The 20301-nt window shown below is 44.3% G+C and overlaps 3 protein-coding genes across 4 annotated transcripts in view; 2 read left to right on the top strand and 1 right to left on the bottom strand.

The window, feature by feature from the left end:
* The window catches only part of mfng (MFNG O-fucosylpeptide 3-beta-N-acetylglucosaminyltransferase), a 30718-nt gene extending 30295 nt beyond the window's left edge, over positions 1-423 (bottom strand). Inside the window, exon 1 of the mRNA XM_056586152.1 lies at positions 1-423. This exon is cut by the window's left edge and continues 224 nt beyond it. Within this exon, the coding sequence (XP_056442127.1) occupies positions 1-133 (133 nt within the window). The 5' untranslated portion in view covers positions 134-423.
* A 6025-nt stretch (positions 424-6448) lies between these two features.
* Positions 6449-15600, top strand: LOC130379367 (E3 ubiquitin/ISG15 ligase TRIM25-like). Of its 2 annotated transcripts, none has more exons than XM_056586143.1 (8): positions 6449-7232; positions 7802-7897; positions 8903-8983; positions 9412-9567; positions 9924-10083; positions 10337-10375; positions 12370-12444; positions 13337-15600. In XM_056586143.1, exons 1-8 carry the CDS (start codon positions 6615-6617, stop codon positions 13891-13893), a joined length of 1782 nt encoding a protein of 593 aa, XP_056442118.1. In that variant the 5' UTR covers positions 6449-6614; the 3' UTR covers positions 13894-15600. The 2 variants fall into 2 exon arrangements, with proteins under 2 accessions (XP_056442118.1, XP_056442117.1); XM_056586142.1 differs by having other exon boundaries at positions 12367-12444.
* Positions 15601-15924: 324 nt separating this feature from the next.
* Positions 15925-20301, top strand: part of man2b1 (mannosidase, alpha, class 2B, member 1) — a 13397-nt gene continuing 9020 nt past the window's right edge. The window contains exons 1-6 of the mRNA XM_056586138.1: positions 15925-16044; positions 16373-16475; positions 17071-17244; positions 19082-19275; positions 19538-19670; positions 20059-20204. Of these exons, the coding sequence (XP_056442113.1) occupies positions 15931-16044; positions 16373-16475; positions 17071-17244; positions 19082-19275; positions 19538-19670; positions 20059-20204 (864 nt within the window). The 5' untranslated portion in view covers positions 15925-15930. The remainder of the gene's footprint in view (positions 16045-16372; positions 16476-17070; positions 17245-19081; positions 19276-19537; positions 19671-20058; positions 20205-20301) is intronic.

Raw genomic sequence — 20301 nt, 5'->3', positions numbered from 1 at the left:
GGATGGACCGCTGGAACAGACCCGGCAGCGGACCTCTGTGATGACGCGATCGCAGTTGACCGTCCAAGTAGATGATTACGAAAAACGTGACCACAAAACCTGGGAAGATGAGAAGTTTCCATCTCGCATACATGTTACTAAACAACCCAAGTATTGGAACTTTTTTTCGGTCTATGAACGATATGGAGGCGCGCGCTCAGAGCGCTTCGATGACATCCTCCACTTCCTAATCTGTTCTTTCTGTGATCAAACTTTATCTTCCTGCTTCGCGACGACAAATCAAAGTGGCGTCAATTTTCTACCTGCGGTAGGAATGTCATTTCGATTCAGTTGACTTCAAATGTCAGTTGTCAGTTGGATGAATTTATCCCCTCTATGGAATTATATGACACATGTACACGCGCACGGCTTGACGCACGCTCATTGCTTAGCCTATGTGGTAGGCTACGTTTAACGGCAGATGACGTGACGTATGATTTATTTGTAATGAGGCATAAATGTTAATTTAAATGCATTTTCCCATCAAACCATATCTATATATAATAGATATGGTATTTTAGTTTAAAATTATGACTTTGAATGCAAAATTAGTTTTGTGTTGTTTTTATTAGAAGGTGAAAATGAAAATGTGGTGTGAGTAACATTGATGATTCATCAAATGTAAATATTAGTTAAATAAAGCAGAGGTGTTTGGGGCAACTTATAAATGCCTTGGCATTATTTTGTACTTTTTTGTATTTTTTGTACTTTTCAAATATCTTTTCTCATTTTACACAATATTTCCATGAGAGCAAGTGATAAAAGATGGCACAAGTAAGGAATATAATCCAAAAACAGCTGTGAAAAAATACGTATGCAGAATTGTTATGATCATTCCTTAAGAATACTTCTTAGACATAAAACATCCCTGATTTATATTTTATATTTCAATAATATTTAAATATTTGAATTTTACTTTAATGTCATGTCACACCGCAGGACATATTTTGTCTGGAGCGGTGAGAAAAGCTTCATAAATGACATATGAAAAGAAATCTGCTAACCTCTAGCATTTTCAAAAACTACATCATTTGAACATTACAAATTCATACAATTCTCAAGAAATGTATAGCTTGTTTGAAAAAATGCCGTTTCACCCCCATTTGTCATCTACCCTTATAAATGATTGTATTCAAACGGTTCTCTTAGCTTTGGATGTCAGTGTGTTCACCTCACCATCAGCACACACACACACACACACACACACACACACACACACACACACACACACACACACACACACACACACACACACACACACACACACACACACACACACACACACACACACACACACATACACACACAAATCCCACCCTGTTCCTTCCGCTGACAACCGCCCACCAAGTCTGTCAACTTGGAACAGCTCAACAAGTCATCAGCTTTTGAAGCACAAAGAAGAAAAGGCGAGGATTAAGCATTCAATAAATATACTTAATCAGTCAATGAATATTGTTATGAGTATTTTAGGATGAGCTTTTCGTTAAAACCGAATATTATATTAACTAGAGTTTCCGCGAGTTTGTTGCGCACGCTCAACCTCTAGACTTTCTACCCCTCATTCACTTATAATCTGATTTACATTTCCTACGGAGAAAATACTACCTCAGGGGTAGTATTATTCAGGAAATTTTCAGGGTACACATGTCAGGATATGTCGGTCACACATACGGCCCATCAGGAGAATAGCAGGACTTACACATGTTTCTGAAAGCAGCTATTGTGAGCATCTGATTATACTATAAAATGAGTCAATTTATGGGTAACAGGGGTGATTGTTCAATGGAAAGTGTAGTATACTATGGATGCAAATCAATTTCCTCATACTATTATTCTACTATTGGTTAGTTTAAAATAATAATCATCATTGAGATTAAACATATCTTCAAGTGTCCTGGCCAAGACAGGCAGCAGTAGCCTATCGTCCCACATAGCATTCACACAAAACATAAGAGAAATAAAACAACTAAAATAGTACGCAGGGGGGAGAGAAAATATCAATAACGCAAGACATTTCGGGAGGCTGAAGGAGGAGAGTTATATTAAGTTTGAGCAACAAAGTCTAAAGACATTTCGGGAGGCTCAAGGAAGAGAGCAATATTACATATGAGCAAAAAAGTAGTCTTGTGGTGGACTCTATAGACATAATTCACCAATTATTTACATGTTTTCGTGCTGTGTTATAGGGACGCTGTCTCTTTAAGATCACCTGACTTGTGTGTTATAGGTAGCAAACACCCTTGCGGGGAGCCGCTATTAGTCATGATCTGATCAGAAAGAGAATAGCCCAGCTTCACCTGGTGGACCATCTGACTTAGGAAGTCAAGGAGCCAGAGCATCAGGCCTCCATCCAGTACAAAGTCGTCATGCAGCCTCTGAGCCAGGGTATTAGGGTGGATGGTTTTGAATGCAGATGAGAAATAGAAGAATATAATTTTGATGTGTGTTTTTGGCGCTTCCAGGTGTGTGTAAACAAGATGCAGCAAAGTTAAAATAGCATCATCAACCCCACTGCTGGACTGATAAGCAAATTGTGGAGGGTCTAGTAGATGATCCTTAAATATATTTTTTCACTTCCTTTCGAAGCATTTCATTACCAATAAAGTTAATGCTACTGGGCGGTAGTGTATGTGCTGAGTCGGTTAAGGAATCTTGGGGATGCAGATAATAGTTGATGTTTTCCATAAAAGTGGAACAGTGCACTGATCAAGAGAGGACTGGGAAATATCTGTGAAAACTGGGGACAGTTGTTCAGCACAGAATTTTAACACATTGCCATAGATGTTGTTTGGGCCGGGGCACTTGTGTGTTAACTCTCTTGAACATCACATATTGATAGACTGTGTGTGTGTGTATGCGGTGTGTATGTGCGTGCGTGCGGTGTATGTGTGCGTTCGCACGTGCTGTGTGTGTGTGTGTGAGCTGCAGGCTGCTTGGCACATGCGCACTGACCAACTTGAGTAACTTGTGCTACAGGCCTGCTTAGTAAGATTTGTGATTGAAAAAAAAAGCATACAAAAAGAGAATGTGTCACACAGACAACCATCCAAGGGTAACCCCGGCATGTATTTGACTATTTTTATACTCAAAGAAGACCTTTCAGAGATTTAATATCGGTATGGGGTCACAGTGTCATGGTGTCCTGGTGTATGCCTTCAGGCGCACTGTGGGCAGATTCTGATTCAGGATTAGAGCAATGAGAATCAGAAAGAGCTTAGTTTCCAGGTAAATTCACACACACAAGGATTTTTTTCTATTTTTCTAGCTACTGAAATTGCAGGTTCCCATCCCGGCTCTGGAGTTTCAACCCGTCACCTGGGAGACCAACCACACTCCCCTGCCTCTCATTTACAGGTAGACATCCTGATAGGAGGAGCTGTCCGTGTTCATGTTGAGGATTGGTCCTCACCTGTATGGGGGAGGAGTCAGCGCATACCTATGGGAATCCGATTAAACACAAACAACAGTCAGGATAAAATACGGAAAACATCAAATAGACATGCATGTACGTTTTGGAAGTGAGAAAGGTCTTCAGAAAGGTCAATGCAGTTTGACCACACAGGTAAGAGGGGTTGAGGTTACCTGCTCACCTGATCCCATAGAACACACTTCTAAACCACCTTCACACTGTGTTTCCACTGAGACCCCCTGTGAAGCGGTGTCAAGGAGGGGGAAAGAGAGAGAGAGAGAGAGGGAGAGAGAGAGAGTGGGACAAAGGGATTTTTTCATGTTACGTTATTTGATGATTTGGTCATCATACCTCACTTTCACACTTTTTTTTCAAATAGACATTGTCATCTTTCCTTTCTTTTAATTTAAAATCTGCTGTCCATGTCATTTTTTTATTTCCACGCCAGTAAAACTCTTTAGAATCAACTTGAATTAATTTGTGTGAGAATTGGAGAGAGGAAGCGAGATGGAGAGAGATGAAGAGACAGAGAGAGAGACACACACACACACACAGAGTGATACAGAGTGATATAATTAATTCACCTCAGACCCAATTCCCCATCTTTGTTAATTTGTTCTTTCTCAGCGGTCTCACCTTACATCCATCCCTCTCCCTCTCTTTCTTTCTGTCTTTCTTTCGCTTTCGCTCCCACCCACCAGCTGCCTTCATTCCTATCCCCTCCCCTGCCTCCTTTCCTCACGCCCAGCCTATGTGACTCTCTCTTCAAGGGCCCCACCCTCACCTTTACCAAGCCCCGCCAGGTCCCCCAGGTAAACCAGAGATGCCCCTGGGCACACCCTGTAGGAAAGACCCAGGATCGTGTTACGGCCTAACTGGAATGGGCTCCCTTCTCTAAAGCTGAGTTCCTCTGCATGCCCCAGCTATGAACAAAAAGTCCCTGCTGGAGTCCAGGGAGCAGACCTCCTTCTGGGGGGCTTTGTCCTCAGTCCTGCCTGCCCAGGGAGAGATAAGCTGAACTGGGCAGCACTCAAAGCTGGCTGGGCTGGGACTGGGAGGGAGGGCGCGTAAGTGGGGCTCTGCGGGGTGTGTGTGTGTGTGTGTGGTGTTGACTGTTTGATGATTATGGGTTACAGGAAAATCTTTTTGTATGTGTTTGTGTATGACGTGATAAAAATGAAGCATAACACCGACCTACTGTGTGTGCGTTCATGCTTGCGTGCGTGCGTGCATGCGTGTGTGTGTGTGTGTGTGTGTGCGTGTGTGTGTGTGTGTACATTAGAGAGCTGGAAAGAAAGGGAGATAGATGTAGATGGAGATGGATGATGACCAACTGCTGGACAGGTGTGTGAGCTAACCAAAGCAAACATCGACGACATGGAGGCCTTGCCCAATGGGACATCATTTATTTGGCAACAAACATATGTGGCTATTATTAGCGTTAGTGTGCAATGGGTATTTACCTTACCCATTCTATACTCCCCTGGGGTTGCCCCTGGCAACAGAATGCCCGCTGGCACCGATGAGGTCATTGTCTGAATGGAGCTGTTTCTCTTTACGTTTATTTCCAGACACTCTGTCAGACATGTCTCAACATTGTAGCTTGAGGTAAATTTAGTTTTTGTATGTTTTTGTATGTTGTACAATATCAGTTATACCATTATAATGACATCTAAAGTTACCATTTAAAGTACTTGGTTCCAAGCTTCTATTATACTGATGCTTTTTGATAATAATAATAATAATAATAATAAAAATAATATTACAATATTTCACTCATGCTGTTTTCCAATACTCAATCTAAACACTAATAAAATACAATAGTGATGATAACGGTGTTGGCGGTTCTTAAACGGAACTCTTTTTAAACGGAACCTCAAAACCCATCTCTTTAAAAGAGCATTTAGCTAAACTTTCTTTGAGGTTCCCCCTTTTTTTAATAGTTTTTTGGTATTTTTTTCTCTGAAGCACTTTGAGATTCTTGAATATAAAGTGCATTATAAATAAAATGTATTATTATTATTATTATTATTATTCTCGTGAAGATTGACGTCCTCAGCGGTTCTGTCCCTTAGTCCACCACTAGAGATCGCCCTTGTTACCCTCACATCTTCACTAAACTGAGCATGCAATACAGTTACAGTCATTCACCTGTTCTCTGAGTAGGCTAGTTGTGTTTGTGTCCCCTTCGTTCGCTGAGAGGTTTTCATTTGGCATCAGTTTGTAAAACTTGGATTTTATCATGCTGGGTTAATGTTTGTCTATATTAGATATATGGAGGGGATGATGGTTGCAGAAAGCCTTCTCATCATAAACTGTAGATTGTTACTGCATGTGGTTAGGGGAGCCCAAACGCACGACACAGACGAGGGTTGATTAAATTCTAATGTAAGGACTCTGTTACATTATAATTGGTTTTACAATTTTAGATAGTCGTTTCAAAAGGTGTTTAAAAACGTTGGATATTCTTACATAACATCTGTGTTAAGAAATAGCAAAAAAAAAAAAAAAGCATATCGAGAGATGCAGGCTGCATCTCTCGATATGCTGCCTGTACGTGTGTGTGTGTGTGTGTGTGTGTGTGTGTGTGTGTGTGTGTGTGTGTGTGTGTGTGTGTGTGTGTGTGTGTGTGTGTGTGTGTGTGTGTGTGTGATCAATCAAGATAAAAGCATAAAATCAAACTCAGATGTAGGCCTATATGCAAGGGATGTTAAAGAACATATAAAGATGACAAAAAAAGGAAATACAAAAAGAATGTTAGCTACAGGATAGGAAATAACATGTAATGTAAAAGTATGTTTGTTTCCATTTTTTCCATAAATCAAAACATGAAAACAAAGTAGGCTTGCACATTTTTACTGGCCTGTAATATGTAGCATATGGACCACTGTTAATAGGGCATTTTAATTATTCTTACCTTACTACACTTCTTTTCACCCCTTCAAATACACACGCAGGACTTTAATTTTGAAAAGTAGTACTAAAGTCTAAACAGGAAGTGTGTTTTCAGAAGCCTTGCCCGGCTGCTGTCATATCACAAACCTGCTGGGTAGATAATTGAAGCGACAACAACAACAACAACACAGACTCATCAGGCTAATCATAACGGAAGACGTACCGGTTAACATTAAAGTCTGCTAGGCGCGGTTCTGCGCCCCGTTACAAAATGGCACAAGCTAACATTTCTGTAACGGAGAGTCAGTTCCGATGCCCGATCTGTCTGGAGGTGTTGAACGACCCAGTGTCCATTCCTTGCGGACACACCTACTGCATGCGCTGCATCAACAAGTACTGGGACCAAGTTGACGCGACCAGCCAGTTCAGCTGTCCGCAATGCCGGGATGCATTCAGCCCGAGACCGGTGCTTCGGCGGAACACGGTGCTGGCCGAGCTAGTGGACAAACTCAAACTGAGCAGCGAAGCGTCTTTTCTTTCCACAGCGTCGCCCGACCATTACATGGGAGGGGTCGGGGACGTCGCCTGCGACTTTTGCCCGATCGATAGTAAACTGAAAGCGGTCAAGTCCTGCTTGGTGTGTCTGGCATCTTTCTGTGAGATGCACGTCCTGCCCCACCGGGAGGTCGGAACCCTACGGCGCCACAAGCTGGTGGCCGCGGTGGAGTGCCTGGCGGACCGGCTGTGTGCACAACACCGCCTCGGCCTGGAGCCTAGCGGAACCGGAGCGGACGGGGAGGTCGCGGAGGAGTGGACCGGGGACTGTCTGTTGTGCGAGGCTGACCACGAAGAGATCCACAACGTGGACGGACAGAGAGCCAGGAGACGGGTAAATTCTACTGCTCACCCACCTGTTGATTACATCTGTCTTAATAGGAATGGATACACGTTTCATATGGAAGTGTTTTATTGCAATACAGTACATCCTAAACACATACAAGTAAAAATATCCCATTCCTTCTGTTTGTTATTAACTTTTTATCTTTTGTTTCAATGTCTCAAGTTATCAAATGAGGTGGCGGTTTATTTGACAAATAATTATGTGTTGCAAGATAGTCAGAGATTCTAATTTTTTTTAATAACAAGCTGAACTTCAACCATTAGTCCTCCAGAACAACATTGTTGATGTTTGCCCCCCACCCCGCCCCCACATACCACACACAAGCACACGCACAAGCACACGCACAAGCACACACACACAAACACACATGGCGCACCCAACGTCTTTTATTGACTTTCTCCCTACATCTTTCCTCCTCTCCATCTCTCTCGCTCCTTACATCTCATCCCCTCTCTCTCTCTCTCTCTCTCTCTCTCTCTCTCTCTCTCTCTCTCTCTCTCTCTCTCTCTCTCTCTCTCTCTCTCTCTCTCTCTCTGTGTCTCTTCCCCCGTTCCCAGCTCCAGCTCCAGGAGAGTCACAGACTGCTCCAGGGGAGGACTCAGACTGCGGAGCGAGACCTGGAGGAGTTTCAGCAGAGTCTTGAGTCCTTCAAGGTGAGTCCAGTGATCAGGCTTCTGCTTAACCTGATCTGGAGTATTTGCAGGGACTTAAAAAATATTCTCGCAGGTGATTGGATGAAACATTTGTCGATCACTTTCTATCACGTAGATCAAGATGTTCCTCGTTGGACTCATTGGCCCAAACTATTGTGGTTTGGCCAAAGCATCTCTAAGACATTGGTCTCTGCAAACGTCTCCTCCTGGTAGTCTTGTTGGCAAAACAAACCACACCCATTGCCTTTCATCTCTCTCTCTCGCTCTCTCTTTCTCTCTTTCTCGTTGTTCACATGTAAACACACACATGGAGATAACTGTCAGTTGTAAATAATTGTTATTAAATTAGTGTTTTTTACGTTTGTTGCTGTAAGAATATTCCGCAGGGATGAGTATTGTTATTGAATCTGTTTTCTCTATGAATTTGATTGGCTTGTGTGCCTTTATAGACGGGACGGTGCAGAGAGAAAGGACAGTTGGTTGAAGAAGAGAGGGCATGCCACCAAATGGGATCTAATCTGTTGGACCCTTATCTAATAGGTCATTTCTAATAGAAACTAATCTAATGTACCTAATTAATTTGAGGTAATCTACATTTATCCAATGTCATGCAAAATAAAACAATCTAAATTGATCAATATTATCTAAAATAATTTAATATAATCGGAAATAATATAATTGAATATCTAATCAAAAAAAATCGAATCGAATCAACTATAATCTCATATCCAACCGGACGTATTATTTTATCCTTTAGAATCTACTCTAATTATAATCCAATATAATCCATTATAATGGAATTATAATCTGATACAATCCATTTTTTTGTGCTATAATAATATTCTGATAAAAACGATTATAATCAAACCATAATCTGAGATCATCCATTGTCATCCATTCTAATTATTATCCATTCTAAACTTGAATGGTAATCTGATATGATCAATTCTAAACCAATCATCACGTGATCCAATCCCTTTATTATCTAATGTACTCTGGTGCCAGGTCTCTGCGTCGGTGGTGGCGGAGGACAGCGATGCTCTGTTTGCTGACGTGGCCCTCCGCCTGGAAAAGATCAGGGCTGAGGTAAAGTCCAATCTCCCCCCCCCTCATCCCAACCCTCCACTCCACTGCAGCCACAACTAACCACCAAACTTCTCTAGTTTGGTGGCTCAGTCTCTACCCATTCCAGCCATCCTCTCCACACACCACCAGCACCTTCACCACACTCATGTCATGTGTTTTGAAACTAAAGTATGTCAAGCTTATAGCTACTAACGTATGGCATATAGCTGGAGTGTGTGTCTGTGGGGCGGGGCCATTGTTTGTTTTTATGATTGTGTGTCTCTTATGTCTATGTGTGTGTATGTCTCTGCGTGTGTGTGTGTGTGTGTGTGTGTGTGTGTGTGTGTGTGTGTGTGTGTGTGTGTGTGTGTGTGTGTGTGTGTGTGTGTGTGTGTGTGTGTGTGTGTGTGTGTGTGTGTGTGTGTATGCGTGCGTGTGCACTGTGGCAGATGCGTGCACGGCTGGAGGCCAAGGAGCGTGCGGTGGTGGGGCGGGCGGAGCGGGAGGTGGAGGCCCAGCAGAGAGAGGTGGAGGAGCTGAGGAGGAGAGAGGAGGAGATCAGCCTGCTGCTGGAGACCGACGACAACACCACACACTACCTGCAGGTCAGACGCACGCACACACGCGCACGCGCACACACACACAATTTAAGATACCAAGGCGGTGTGCCTAAAGAGAAGAAGGAGAATGATAATAGGTAGGAGAATGAAGTTTCCAAGATTAAATTGGATGAGATTAGATTGGATGTGCACACGCACATGCACAGACAAAGAGGCACACTTCCTTCAGGTCAGTGAGGAGGCTCACACGGGCCGCCCTATACACACAACCATGAACATCAACATCAACTCACTCAAAAATATCCACACACACACACACTGACACAGGCAGACACACACACACACACACACACACACACACCTGAAAACCCCAATCTCGCCCCCCCGCCTCCCCTCCCCAGACGGCCTCCCTGCTGTGCCAGCCCCCCCCCAGCGGTCGTCGCTGCAGGACCCCCTCCCTCCCCATGGAGCCGTTCAGCACGGCCCGGAAGGCCCTCTGTCACTTCCGCTCCCGTATGGAGGAGGTGTCCAGCGAGGAGGTGGACAAGATCAGCAGCGCAAGTGAGGAGGAGGAGGAGGGAGGGAGGGAGGGCGGGAGGGAGGGCGAGAGGGAGGGCGGGAGGGAGGGAGGGAGGGAGATGTATGACCAATTGTTTAATCGTGTGTGAGAAGGATGGAGATGTCAAGAGCGACAGATTAGGAGCAGAATAATAAGTGGGGTTGATGGATGAGGGAAACATGACACTGGACACGTGCCTGTGTTGAGGATGGTGATTATCTGGTGAAACGTGCGTGTGTTCTTCCCCTTTCGCAGTCAACGAGAACTGTGTCTCAGGAGGAGAATGTTTCAAAGGTAAGACACCTACTGTTCATCCCCCTCTCTCTTTATTTCTATCTCTTTTCCTCTAAAGCTCTTTTTCTCTCTCCTTGTCCAATTCATTCCAATCTCCAAGAGCTTTGACGGCAAGGGAAATGTTACCAAAGCACACAAAAAGTGAAATAAGAAATAAAGTAGAATACAATAAAAATCCCCACATTTTTATATGATTTTGTGAATCCAAGACAGGATTCTGTGTGTCGCATCAGAGATTACAGGACAATATGATAAAGAAAGTTGAGGTCTACGTTGTGTATACCGTGAAATACGACTATAGATTACAATTCATACAAATAGGATCAAATTACCCAAAAGTGTCTCACACACACTCAAACATACACACCCAAACGCTCTGTGTGTGTCCGTGTGTGTTTGCGTGTGTGTCTGGCTCGGGGCTGGTTATAACACAGCATTTAACACCGCCTTGGACCGCTGGATGTGAATAATTCACAGGCCAGAGGACAGGGAACATGACCCAATACAATACAGGCTGGCTGAGTTCCAGTCCCTCCTGTTGTCCCTTCTTATGTCCCATCACCACCTCGGGAGTAGATCACAGACAGGATCACTAAGAGTTCCACTGAAAAGTTAAGTTTCAATGTCAAATTAAAAAGGCACGTTGTTTGACTAAATGGAACACATTTATATCTATATTCTCATGCACACTGAAACTGAAACTGTTGTTCTGCTATGATCCGGCTGGGCAATGAACAGGATGGGCCTAAAGATGACCGTGTGACACAACAATCAGCCTGTAAAGACCTTTAGAGACCTTTATCAGAATATATACACGTACAAAATATACACATAAATAGGATAATACACATGCACACATAATACACATCTCCATAATCTCACACATCGTATCGTATCGAGTATCGTACAGAAATAAAATAAAGTAAAATACAGGGGACCAAACAACCGTATACGATAGGAAATAAAATGAATATATTAAAAAACAATATAAAATCCAAAATCCAAAAGATATGGTGAAAGAACTACACTAAAAAGCAACAATGCAAGCAAATTATGCACACCAAAACACAGGGGCAGACACAGACGACACTTTCTTGGGTATAGGTTAGGGCTGAGCGATTTATCGAATTTCAATCGGGATTTCCATTTTAGCGTCATACGATCACAAAACTAATATAATCGATTATTTCTTTATTTTTTGATTTTGAACAGCTGGATACATATCTCTACATTAGCTTAGGTTTGATAATTTTCTTTTTGACCATTTTGTTGATCTTTTTGTGTTTTTGGGAGAGACTAGCTGAATAAATACATCATGTTTTCAAACTCAAAAATAATCGTTTGAATAATCCTGATTTCAATACTGACCCAAATAATCGTTATTGTGTTTTTTTTTCCATAATCGAGCAGCCCTAGTATAGGTACATCTGGAAGCACATGCATACAGACTAAATGTCCATACACTTATCTAGGCTCCCCTCTTTTCTCTGTTATTTTCTGTTCTATCCTCTACTAGTCCCCTCTGTCACAATGTTCTGTTGTTCAGTTTAGTGTGCGAGCATTAGCTTTTCTCTAAAGTTACGTGCAGTGAATTTGGTGAATACATGTCATTAAGGAGCAGGTAGTGTTTAGTGCACCTTGCTAAAGGGTACCTACAGTTGAGGCTGTGGACTGGGAGAACCAAACCGGCAATATATTTTTGCTTAGAGTGAAACACTCGCCCCTGAACTCACCCTGCATACACCCCTTATATTGGTTAGTTGATTATTAGTTAGGTAATTAGTTTACTGCCTGTTTATCTCCCAGCTGTATTAAAGACATCTGGTTAATGTGTTTTCCTGAGTACACCTTCTTCATTGCAGCATTATCCAGAACCTTCTACAATTACTACAATAACTATTTGCATTGTCTTGATTGTGAATTGATGACCCAGATGCAACAAAACAGCACCTGGAGTTCAGATTGAGTCATTGTGTGTGTGTCCCTCCCAGTAGCTCCAGTGCCGTTCCCCCTCTCATCTGTGTCCCTGCAGCCTTCAGACCACAGGATGAGAGCAGCCTTCCTCAGGTGTAAGTGTCCCCCACGCACGCACACACACACACACACACACACACACACACACACACACACACACACACACACACACACACACACACACACACACACACACACACACACACACACACACACACACACACACACACACACGCGCACACGCCAGGTTGATCCTGGTGTCGTCACCTGCTGATACTGACCTCTAACAAGTTGACACCTCCACTCTGCATCAATAATTCACATCACCCTACTCGGGATTACGTGTGTCCCCATATCCTCTCTGTGTGTACTGTACCGTGCACTGTGCCTGTGTGTGTGTCTCTGTCACTCTGTGCTCGCTGTATGTTTCTCTGTCTGTCAGTCCTTGTGTTGTTTGAAGAGTGTTTCTCAATTCTTCCATCAATAACAAGTAAAATCTAAAGTCCCCTAGGGTTCAAAGGGTGAAATAATGATCAATATTTTGTGTGTCTGATTCCTCTCCCTCCACCTCAACTCTCCCCTCCCTCCATCCCTCCAATCCCCACCCATTCGCCCACCCTTCCTCCACCTCCCCACCCCGTACCCGTTCCTCCACCTCTACCCTCCCCTCCCTCCACCTCCCCACCCCGTACCCGTTCCTCCACCTATACCCTCCCATTCCTCCACCTCCCCACCCCGTACCCGTTCCTCCACCTATACCCTCCCCTCCCTCCACCTCCCCACCCCGTACCCGTTCCTCCACCTATACCCTCCCATTCCTCCACCTCCCCACCCCGTACCCGTTCCTCCACCTATACCCTCCCCTCCCTCCACCTCCCCGTTCTTCAACCCACACCCTCCTATCCCTCCATCTCTCCACTCCTTCACCATTCCGCCACCTCCGCCCCTCCGTCTCCCCAACCCCCACCCGCCCTCCACCTCCCCCAGTCTCCTGCGGCCTCTCCCTGGACCCCGACACGGCCCACCCCACCCTGGTGCTGCTGGGGGGCCCGTCGGCGGGGGCCCACTGCGGGGAGGAGCCCCAGGCCTACCCCCTGCACCCCCAGCGCTTCGACTCGGTGGCCCAGGTGCTGTGCCGCGAGGGCCAGTTCTCGGGCGCCAGCTACTGGGAGGTGGAGTGGCGTGGCGGGGGCTGGGTGGACGTGGGCGTCACCTACCGCGGCATCGGCCGCAAGGGCGGCGGCAAGCCCTGCCTGCTGGGCCGCAACGAGCACTCGTGGCGCCTGCGCTGCACGCACACGGGCTACTCGGCGTGGCACGACAACCGCAAGACCACGGTGGCGTCGGCGCCGTGCCCGCGCGTGGCCGTGTTCCTGGAGCGCCACCGGGGGGCGCTGTCGTTCTACAGCGTGTCGGACGTGCTCACGCTGCTGCACACCTTCCAGGGGCCCTTCTCCCAGCCGCTGTACCCCGCCTTCCGCCTGGACCTGGACGCCACACTGGTCATACACCCAGCGCCCGGCGGCCAGGGCACGCCGCCGTAGCCCCCCCCCCCCCCCCCCCCAGACGGGCTCGGCCATTCAGTTAGCTTTCTCTCTGTCTCTCTCTTTCTCTCCCTCTGTCCCTGTCTCTCTTTCACTGTTTCTGCCTCCCTATCTCTCTCTCTCTCTCTATCTCTGTCCCTCTGTCTCTATCTCTGTCTGTCTTCTACCAAAAGAGCTCATCTGGAACGAGGATTAACATTAATTTGTTATTTTACTGTTTCGCTGTGCTCTCTGCTCACCAAAGGAACGTAGCTCTATTATACACATGTTTACATGTGAATGGACACTAAACAGAGATATTGTTTCTATGCATGACAAACTATTATAAAAAAAGTATTTTTATTTATCAACATTGGGTCATTATGTAGGGATTTAGTGTGAAATGATATACCATAATGCACTTCAGGATAATCGTGTGATTCACATTTTTGTTTTATGTTTTATGTACCTATTAGTCATGTAAAAAATATTGAAAGTGATAGTGGATCCCTATATAACATTCCGTAGTGTCCATTATATTGGTTTGACAATCCAAATGTAGGACTTCTGACGGCGGTCTGATTCAGGAAGTAGTTCATCGTGTATATTGTATTGTTTCATAAGGGCTCCGTGTGCCTTTCTCAGATGTATCTTGAGTGCCTTCAACCAAATCAGAATCAGAGATGTTTGGTTCCGATATTTTGGACGACCCAAGAAGGCCTTAACCTTAATAGCAACGTCTGAAACCTCAGTCCCCACTACGCCTCGTCTCACATGTGCCCAACACTGCCCTCTAGCGTTGGAGTTTGACTTGCAACGATTAGTCGATTGATGGAAGATTCATAAAATCTTATTTCGATAATTGATTAATTGGCAGAAATAACATTTGCTATTTGATGTTAAAGAAATTCTAATATTTTCTCAATGAACATTATACAATCCATACTTTTGTTGGTTGCTTGTCAGATAAAGCAAGTTCTTTGAAGGCATCATTTTGCACTACGTAATCAATATGAAAATAGCCGTTTCAGCCTAATTGGGTACCATGTTGTAAATCAGTGCTTAAAACACAGCACATCAATCATAGCTTCAATGTATATTTTGTATGAATGTCCAGTTCATGATTATGTTCAGGTTATGTTTATCAAAAGGAAATGTTTCTATGGGCTCGTGAAAAGTGCCCATTTGAGTAACAAAATATTACTGAATTTAAATTCTAATTTGGTCCTGACTTTACTATTGACCACTGCCTGTCGTAGAAACATTGTGTACAAATTGTGTTTTGTGTTTAAGAATAGGACAAATGTTCCAGTGAACCGTTCCCCTCTGGTTCCTGGTGACTGTCTCACTGGAGACTGATATCCCTGTATGTGATTATTTGATTGGGGCGTCGGGGTACAGTTAGTTATCTTCATCCATTCCTAGCCAATAATCAGTAGGTCTACTTCAACACATGTCTTCAAATGCTCTGTTAGTTGGCTGGGACACTTATGTTAACATCATTCAATCTAGCAAGTATATCTTTGCCAAAAAGTTTGTTAATCCACAAACCAATAGGACTATTGATCGATCTCTGACATGCCATACTAATAGACTATGTTTATTTTGTATTGATCATGTGACCAATGTAGCGGACTGTACATTATTATTCTCTGCTTCACTTCCTTGACCTTGATGACCCAACAGTAACACAAATAAACAGTTGGTTGAACAACTCGCACTACTGTGCCTTTTATCACGATATGGATGACTGTTCGTGGGCTATTGATAAACCGGTACAATTTAATAATTATATCACTTACATGTAGTGTATTGCTAATATTGATTTTACGTTTCTCTAAATTTACTTATGCTGGTTTGAGTGGTGTGCAGAAAGAACATTTTAAATATTGAAAAATATGTATTGAATGAAAAAATATATACTTGAAAGATGTCATTAATTTGCGGACATTGAAGTATTTCAAAAGTATTGCCTGTCACCGTGGATTGGCAGTTTTTTTGTCACGTGACCCTGCTCGACATAAACACATGTCACATGATCGCTGCCTTTATTCCAACATGGCGGCCCTGTCGCCTGTGCTGGTGCTGACATATTTCTCCTACTTTCATTCTGCAGTTTTAAGCTTCCCCCTCGATCAGCAGTCCCACGACACCTCCTCCTGCGGATACAAGGTAAGTGAAATAGCAATGCTTATCTATTTTTGGGTTTACAGTATTTGGAAAACGGCAGTGTCTCTACTGTTATATCGCTGCTATTGGAAAGTTCAACTTCCGTTTCACAGTGCTGACTTTCGTTATTGCTGTTGGTGAAGTGCTGACTGCAACCTCAGGAGCATGCACACAAAGATGATAGCCGCAAAAGGGACAAAATCTGCTTGCTTTCGCACTAAAATGTGCTTTTACAGCAGTAATCAGCAGTCGGTACACTGCAACTATTGTATACTCATCTCTCAATGTGTGTGTGTATTTGTGTGCGTGTATATCTGTGTTTGTGTGGTAGTCATGCCACGCGACAGTGCCCAACATGCTCAATGTCCACCTGGTGCCACACACCCACGATGACGTGGGCTGGCTGAAGACTGTTGACCAGTACTTCTATGGAGGTCAGTCTCCCTGATTTAGGCTGTTTTTATTCTGGTCACAGGATATCACACCTCTTCCTTTTCAGTGAGCAGAAAACTTTCTCCTTCACTTCCACTTCCTTTACTGTGATATGATCTCTTACTTGACAACTTGCTGTGTCCACAAAACCACACACTAAAATAACCCCATAATCACATTTGAGACGTTTTTGACTTGGCAATACATAGTGCTGACAAACAGCTTTCATAATCAATGTTAAGCAGCCGTTAAAGAAGCAGGCATTGGGATTGAATACTTTTCAAATGTGCAATTTATAACTTGAATGCTTTACCTGGAACTTTTACGTTGTAACATGTATCAATAATCACAAGCTTTTACTGCCAACATTCTCAAGCTGACTGTTGTGTCATGTGAAGGACTCGTAAATGAGCTTGTGAACGTTTCCTCTTTTAATCGGTGTTCCCTCTGATGACTGTAAACCGATATCTGCTCTTCGTGTGTGTGTGTGTGTGTGTGTGTGTGTGTGTGTGTGTGTGTGTGTGTGTGTGTGTGTGTGTGTGTGTGTGTGTGTGTGTGTGTGTGTGTGTGTGTGTGTGTGTGTGTGTGTGTGTGCAGGTCGTAATGACATCCAGCATGCGGGGGTCCAGTACATCCTGGACTCTGTGGTGGGGCAGCTGCTGCAGAACCCTGAGCGCCGCTTCATCTACGTGGAGACGGCCTTCTTCTACCGCTGGTGGAAGAACCAGCCGCCCAGCATGCAGAAGGCAGTCAGACAGCTTGTTGACCAAGGTCTGCTCGTCAGTCAGTCAGTCAGACAGTCAGTCAGTCAGTCACTCACTCACAGTCTCCCATTCAGTCTCTCACTCTTGAATGAAAAATGTTGATCTAAAAAAGTTATTGTCTCAGACTTCAATATAACAGAATAATACTTTTTGACATTGTTAAACAACATAACATTCATCCAAAAATTAGAACAAGAAAAACGTATGCAAAATTTTACTGTGGGCTTTTGGATAAGTCTCTCTATCATACTCGCACTCTTATGCATTCATGCGGTGGTTTGATACGATGAGGTAGCGCCTTAGATGAGAGGTCGGCCTGCGTCTCTCCAAGAGCTCCGCAAGGAGGAGTCCAAAGCATGGGCAAGGACTTCTTATACAGTTGTCAGGTCTCAGGAAGCTGAGAACAGCTCAGCTCCACAATGAAACTAAAGCATTGGTTAACCAGATGATAGTCAAAATAGATGGAAACCCTCATGTGTGTATCAGAGGGAGACATAGCCGTGCTTTCTGAGTTGGAGCCAGCCCCAGGGGGTCAAGGCAATGCCACATACCAATAAATGTTAGACACACTGTTAGGGAAACAGAGTGTGATAATGACATTTTCTCATAACAGGACTATCCAAGAGTCATTAGCATAGTATACATAACAAGGTTAAGAATAAGGCAATATGCACCATGCACACACAAACTGAAAGCTCAACACTTTAATTTCTCAAAGTCCAAAACGGTAAAATCCACTGGTCCATTGATGTGCCGTCTAGTTGCGTAGTCTAGCTTTACATTAAGTCTTTCTCTCAGTCATTTCATGAAAGGCTGTGGTCAGCCATATTGGTATTTTGATCGAATTTTGACACCATAGAATAAGCACCAAGTGTAAGCGGAACCGGTTCTTTAATGTCGATCTGATCACAACCCCATGGATCGTGTTTCCACTTCCTCAACCACTGGTACAACCACACTGTGCAACGACAAGATACATCGTACTCGATTAGTCCCATGGGAAATACAGGACTCACACAGTAGTACAGTAGTATGTGAAATGTATCTATTTATTTAATTGAATGATATTAGTTAAGCCCTTTCTCACAGGTAAAGTCTAAAAAAATTCTTTTTTTTCCAAAAACCGTTGAGGTTGACATTATTGGAGGTATATACTACATGAATAAAACGTATGTGATCGACCATTATACACAAGTGTCTAAAGTGGCCAGTATATTTAAAAATGTTCATAGAAATAATAGAAAGCAATGCAATAAAACGCTCTCCTTAAATTTAATAGTGCCCTGAAGGCATTTGCTGCGTTTAATTGACTCCTGCTACAGCACACGCGGCAGCCGTTAAAAAAGTGCTAAACTTTACAAGTTCCTTCCCATGGCACCTCGTTACTGTACTGGAGCATGTGAGGTCACAACCCCTTCGACCAATCACCTCGCTTTATGGCTTGGCAGCTGCTCAGTAGGTGATGAATGGTTCCAAGTTGGATCCCGGTTGTCCTTGAGCAATTGCACCAGACCCTGCGGTGAATGAGTGAATGCAAGGGTGTACAGTATGAATGAGTAAATTAATGTACTTTGGATTGCGGGAATGTGAGACTTGAAATCTGTCTCTCTCCCCCAACGCTCTCTGTCTCTTGCTCTTCCTCATCCACTCACTCTCTTTCAGGAGTCTCTCTCGGTTAAATTACAATCAAAAGAGCTGTATACGCATGTAAAACAAACATTTTAATCTGAAACAATGGAAAAATAAACAATGTCGACTTGGAAAGTGTAATATGAAATGAATTGGAATATAAAATAGTAATATAACACCAAAGCGCTCTCTCCCTCTCCCTCTCCCTCTCCCAGGCCGGCTGGAGTTTGTGAACGGCGGGTGGTGTATGAGTGATGAGGCCACCACCCACTACAGCGCCGTCATCGACCAGATGACCCTCGGCCTGCGCTTCCTCAATGACACCTTCGGGCCGTGTGGACGCCCCCGCGTAGCCTGGCACATCGACCCCTTCGGACACGCCCGCGAGCACGCCTCCATGTTCGCTCAGGTGGGCAGGGCGGCCTGGGGGGTCTGCCACCACAGTGGCAGTGCGCCCTGGGATTTAAGGGTTGATTAATCAAAAAAGGGCAGACATCTTCTTTCGTCTAGTAGGTTCAAACAAAAGTAGAGATTAATAATAGACTATAAAATAAATACAATATCAAATAGAATAGAAAATCAAATCGTGTGTGTGTGTGTGTGTGATATCAGATTACCATGTTGTGCTTTGGTAGTAGAATGATTCCCTGCTCCTGTGTGTTTGGTTCCAGATGGGCTACGATGGCTTCTTCTTGGGTCGGCTGGACTACCAGGACCGGACCAACCGGATCAGGACCCTGGAGCAGGAGCTGCTGTGGAGGGCCTCTGAGAGCCTCGAGCCTCCGTATGCAGACCTCTTCACTGGTACACAAACACAACTAGGCGAAACACACACGCACTCAGTGCCGGCTGCCACTAAGACTACTATCATCTCCATTTAGCAGACCTCTCCTCCTGGCATTACTCATAAGATTGAATTGCTCCTTCATGGCCTGTATCCATAAAGTTCTCTGTAATTCGATTTGGACAGAAGCATTAACAAGCTGATTGCATAATGGGCAACTAGTTTGTACTTTTGGAGTCGGTTCTTGTAGTGAATTCAGACGATGGTGTACATGGGTGTTACTTAGAAGTGCCTCTTGCACAAGGCTGGCTACAGGTTAGCCTGTGGACATTTGGGGATCCCACCCGATACCGTACCTTTTTTTGTGTGTGTGTGTGAACCGGTTCCCGTGGTCTTGGGTGTCTCCAGGTATCTTACCCAACGGCTACAACCCACCGAAGGGCTTCTGCTGGGACCAGTCCTGTGACGACGCCCCCATCATGGACGACCCAGACCTGGAGGACTACAACGTCGACGACGTCGTAGAACGCTTCGCGGCGGCAGCCAACAGTCAGGTCAGGCAGACACACTCACTGACTCACTCACTCACTCACTCTCAAACACAACCAGTTTAGATTGTTAGTTCTCTCAGTAAAACCGATGTGTGCTTTG

Source organism: Gadus chalcogrammus, chromosome 3 (genome assembly GCF_026213295.1).
Source record: "Gadus chalcogrammus isolate NIFS_2021 chromosome 3, NIFS_Gcha_1.0, whole genome shotgun sequence".
NCBI classification, from domain to species: domain Eukaryota; kingdom Metazoa; phylum Chordata; class Actinopteri; order Gadiformes; family Gadidae; genus Gadus; species Gadus chalcogrammus.
This window is presented reverse-complemented; position numbering and strand designations above follow the sequence as displayed.